Source organism: Triticum dicoccoides, chromosome 2B (assembly GCF_002162155.2).
Source record: "Triticum dicoccoides isolate Atlit2015 ecotype Zavitan chromosome 2B, WEW_v2.0, whole genome shotgun sequence".
NCBI classification, from domain to species: domain Eukaryota; kingdom Viridiplantae; phylum Streptophyta; class Magnoliopsida; order Poales; family Poaceae; genus Triticum; species Triticum dicoccoides.
Window position 1 is genome coordinate 122,744,545 of NC_041383.1, and position 4,596 is coordinate 122,749,140.

The 4,596-nt window shown below is 43.0% G+C and overlaps 1 protein-coding gene across 1 annotated transcript; it reads right to left on the reverse strand.

The window, feature by feature from the left end:
• Positions 1 to 1,903: 1,903 nt before the first annotated feature.
• LOC119360627 (lipase-like) lies at positions 1,904 to 4,299 on the reverse strand. Its single transcript, XM_037626179.1, has 5 exons — positions 4,234 to 4,299; positions 2,608 to 2,655; positions 2,412 to 2,479; positions 2,223 to 2,295; positions 1,904 to 2,127 (listed from the first exon to the last, which is right to left on the reverse strand). Exons 1-5 carry the CDS (start codon positions 4,297 to 4,299, stop codon positions 1,912 to 1,914), a joined length of 471 nt encoding a protein of 156 aa, XP_037482076.1. The 3' UTR covers positions 1,904 to 1,911.
• Between the last annotated feature and the right edge of the window lie 297 nt (positions 4,300 to 4,596).

The following is a 4,596-nucleotide window of genomic DNA, read 5'->3' on the forward strand; positions in this document are numbered from 1 at the left end:
GCACCTACAACTTGGCTCGCCAACGGAGGGGCTGCGCATCCGCCATGCCATTCGGACGCCAAACGGACTGCACCGCCTCTAGTGAGGCAGCGATGACTGCCCTGAGGCCGAATCCATGCACCATTTGGTCGGACGCAATAGATTCAGAGTCCCAGCATTGTCGTCGAGCAAACCCTCCCCCAGCGACGGAACACAAGGCGAACAGTCATCTCCTCAGGGCTGCGTGGACGAGCTCCGGGGGAGCTTGTGGGCGGAAGGTGGTGGACTGGAGGGGACTGCAGTGGGGTGAAATGTGGCTAGGGTTTCGTCGGAGTGATGTAGTTTGGGTGAGCCACCGTAGGCTAGATCCTACATGGCGGGCGTGTACGGGCGTCCCATATCTGTTTCAGATATGGCCTGGATATAGGGAATGTCGATCAATCCAGGCGTTTGGCCTGAATTTGTCAGGGGTGCCCATTTTCCGTCCGGTCCATGGCCAAACAGCCCGTCCAGACGTTTGGGCCAGATACGAGGCGTCCGCTTGCAATTACTCTGACCCATCTCATCTGAATGATCTTTCGTAAAAACCCTATTTGCCATTCACTTCGGCAAGTAGTCGGCAAAACACACAGGGATGACGGAGTGGGCTAGCCCACTTGTCGTGTGAGGCCATCCATTTTTTTGTTCTTTTTGGTTTCTTTCTTATTCCTATCCTTCTCATTTTCCTGTTTCTTTTTGTTTTTCATACATACGAAAAATGTTTAGATTTTCAGTTTTCCTATGAATTTCAATTTTCTTCACTTTTTTTATAATTTATTCTTTTTTCAAAAAATTGGAATCTCAAATTTTGTTCAGAATTTCCTATTATGGTTTGAAAATACAAAAAAATGATTTTTTTCCAATATCTTCCAAAAATGTTTCAATTTGGAAAAAAATCATGTTTCAGTTTTTTTTTGCATTTCCAAAAAGTGTTCGCCATTTTCAAAAAATACTTCGTGTTTTTTCAGAAAGGAAACTTCAGAATTTTCAAGGAATGTATGCACTTTAAAAATGTACATGGATTTCAAAATTGTTTACATTTTCAAAAATTATTCTGTTTTTCAAAAAATGTTTGAAATTCCAAAATAAATCGAATTTTGAAAGTTGTTCATGTTTTAAAAATATTTGGCATTTCAAATTGTTCATAGTTTTCAAAAAACATCTTCAAATCTACACGTTGTTGTGTGTTTTTAAACACTTTGCACTTTCCATTAATCACCAACAGTCATCTATTCTAGTGGCTAGATACCAGAGTTTAGAACCGGTCTCAGATCAAGTTAGCATGAGCAACATATCCCGACGACTATATCTCTACGAAGTCACTAGTTAAGGAGTACTCATTGCAAAGATCACCCCACTTTCCCAGGTTGCGACAAGTGGAGCGCTGCATGTGCGCCACTTGTCGCAACCTGGAAGTTTCTCTTTTTTTGTAGACTCGTTTATTCAAAACATTTTATCTCTTAAACCGTGCGTCCAAATCTCGAACCATTTTCACCCTTGGATTCCTCGAGTCGAGATCTTAAAAATTAGATCCAATGTTGATAGGTTTTGATGAACTTTTTTCACGAAAGAAACTGGACGAAAAAACCGAACCGGGAGCATGGGGTTTTTCCCTTTCCGAAAGAGGCACGCCCGTGCCTCTGGTACGGCCGTGCCTCACGAAATGAAAAAAAAGAAAACATATTTTTTTCCGTTTCCTAGGAGGCACGGTCGTGCCTCTGGCAAAAGAACAACCATGCCTCGCGCGGAAGCAAAACCATGTCTCTCGCGAAAGAAAAAAAACAGAAAACGTGTTTTTTTCGTTTTCGAGAGGCACGGCCGTACCACCCGTGAATATTCGAGTGCTGGTGTTAGGAATATGATACAAGACCGGACTTTATAACCTGGAAGGAATTAAGAGTCTGGACATTGAATGTATTTGTGAAACATTGGATCTTGTGTACTTACAGCAAGATCGAGTGCACAGAAGGCAGCCATGGCTCCTCCCATTGAGTGCCCTGTGACTATGACACCAATATCCCCATATGTCTTTCTTGCGTTGTGCACATCACTTGTGATAGCTAGACGCAAAATTGTATTATTATAGGAGGAGAAAAATCCACTGTGCACCTTTAACCAGAGTAGTAGAAAGTCTTTTAGCAAAAAGGTGCATCTGCCTTTCCTTTTCTCTTTTAAGAAAGTATAAACAGTTTATTGGCAATAACCTTTGCATTTGGCATGTCTGGATAGCTTAGATCAAGCTGCTTCCATACCAAGTCCTTGATCCAATTCTGCACACTGAGCAAGCAAATCTAAAACATAAATGACATGTGACTCAAGAAATCGGAATAGTAACACATAAAGCATACCGGTTTAACTGGGAATACTAGAAGCACATGCAATTTGATTAGTACCTGTTCTCTTGAGTTCCTCTGATTGCAACTATTATGGAATTTAGATTGTGAGCTACACCGACAAATGCCTGTCACATTGTTCACCCGTAGAATGGCAGGTAAAAGGAAGGCCATATCATGAGAAGTTCAGTACACTTGATAAGAAATATGCCGGAAATTTATGACAACTTAAAATGGAGTGTGTTAAGATAGGAACCTGCAAGCAGTTCTCCACATCAACAATTAGAGACCTCATCTCGAAGTCCTATTTCAGAAGTAGGTGAATATATAAATAAGAAAGGACAGATTCTATAAGCTGTATAGTTGACGGGCTGCTGCATATGGATTTTTTTTCAAAACTATCTCGTTATTTGAAGCAAATTCGGAAACTACAGCATGCTTTGGAGAAATATCAAGTCTAGCACCCTGTCGGCCAGGTGTTGGCCGAAAAGGGTGTTTTCGGCCACCTCTAGGCCGAAATAGGGTTTTCGGCCATGCCTTGGCCGAAAAGATGCAAAGCTGGCCGAAGAGGGGTGTTTTCGGCCACCCTTTGGCCGAAAAAGACTTTTTGGCCTAGTGTAGGCGGAAAAAGACTTTTCGGCCTAACTTGTTGGTCAATCGTAGGCCGAAAAGTACTTTTTGGTCAAGTTTAGGCCGAAAAGTCCCTTGGGCCATCTTTTTCCGTTAATTGTTGGCCAATGTATTTTCCCGCCAACCCCTTCGTTGATGCAGCCCTCTTGCCCTTCGACGATGTGGTCCTTTTGCCATCCGTCGATGCAGAACTATTGCCCTTCGAGGATGGAGAACTCTTGCCCTTGGACGATGAAGAACTCTTGCCCTTCGACGATGAAGAACTCTTGCCCTTCGACGATGCAGAACCCGGAAGCGGGGCATGAAGATATCATCTTCGTCCTGGCTCTCCTCAATCCATAAAGATGGATTATGTGCTGAAAGCCTTCTGAAAGTTTCACTCTTCGGCACCACCACCTTCTTCCACCTTTCATGCAACCTAAGAAATTCTTTACGTACCTCCTCATAGGTCCTTTCAGGCCACCCAGACCTACGTAATTGGTAATATATATTTGGAAACAAAATTTGTAATGTGTTTTATTGTAATATATATTTGGAAGCATAAAAAAATAAAAGAAAGAAAGCAAAAAAAAACCATGAAAAAAAGGGTTTTGGCCTCCAGCGCTAGGCTGTCCCAATCTCACGCGCGTCCAGGCAAGGTTGCCCTATGCCTCACTCTAAGGGAGACAAAGGCGTGCCGGAACAACATAAGGGTTTTGTCAATCCGCACGGGGCACCCTCAGGCCTTGTTCGGTTAGGCAGGGTTTTGGAGAGGTTTGAAAGGGATTGGAGGGGATTAAATCCTTTGCAAGTCAAAATCCTCGTCAAACCTCCCCAATCCCTGTGGCGAGGGGATTAAACGAACAGGACCTCAAAGAGAATTTTATCACTCGGCTCAGATTGAGAAGGACATATCCTTACTCGGATGGACTTCACTCGGTGCACAACAGTCCAACGGCCGGAAATATTGGTTGAGGCGTTTCCAAGTCTTAAGTCTTGAAGCGTGGCGTTATTACTAGCAATTAGAACATCTATACCCTATAGTAGTGCGTTATTATTTCCCTTTTAACTCTACTGTAACGCACCACATTTTTATGTAATGATACCAATACATTTTTATGGAAGTATAACCATTAGCGCCACATTTTCAGAAATCCCTCCTTGGAAAAACAGGCAACAAGCAGTGCGCGAATGGATGACACAACAAAACTCACAAACAAGGCCCAAAATTCAAGACTGCACGTTAATGTGTGATGTAGGTACGCCCACAGACAACCCGGCACTTGATGCTTTTGCCGCCATGTATGGATGTGACACTCTTAGCACGAAACGCCTCCATGGCGTCTATCCGCACCCATAGTTTAGCCTGACCACCCACACCCACGCGATGGGCACCATGATTGTTGATACGTGCAGGGGCCCACCATGCAACCTTCCTTCCCTCTCCCGTCTCTCTCTGTCACCAGTGGGCCAACCCTTATCTCTTTTCGTAGATTGTTTACTCATGTATAAAGGTCCAAAAAATTGGAAGGTCAATTTTTTTGGAAGTTCAAAATTGAAAGTTTTTTTTTCAAATGTTCAAAGTTTTGAAAGTTGAGATTTTGGAATATTTAAATTATGAATGCTGGCCCAATAT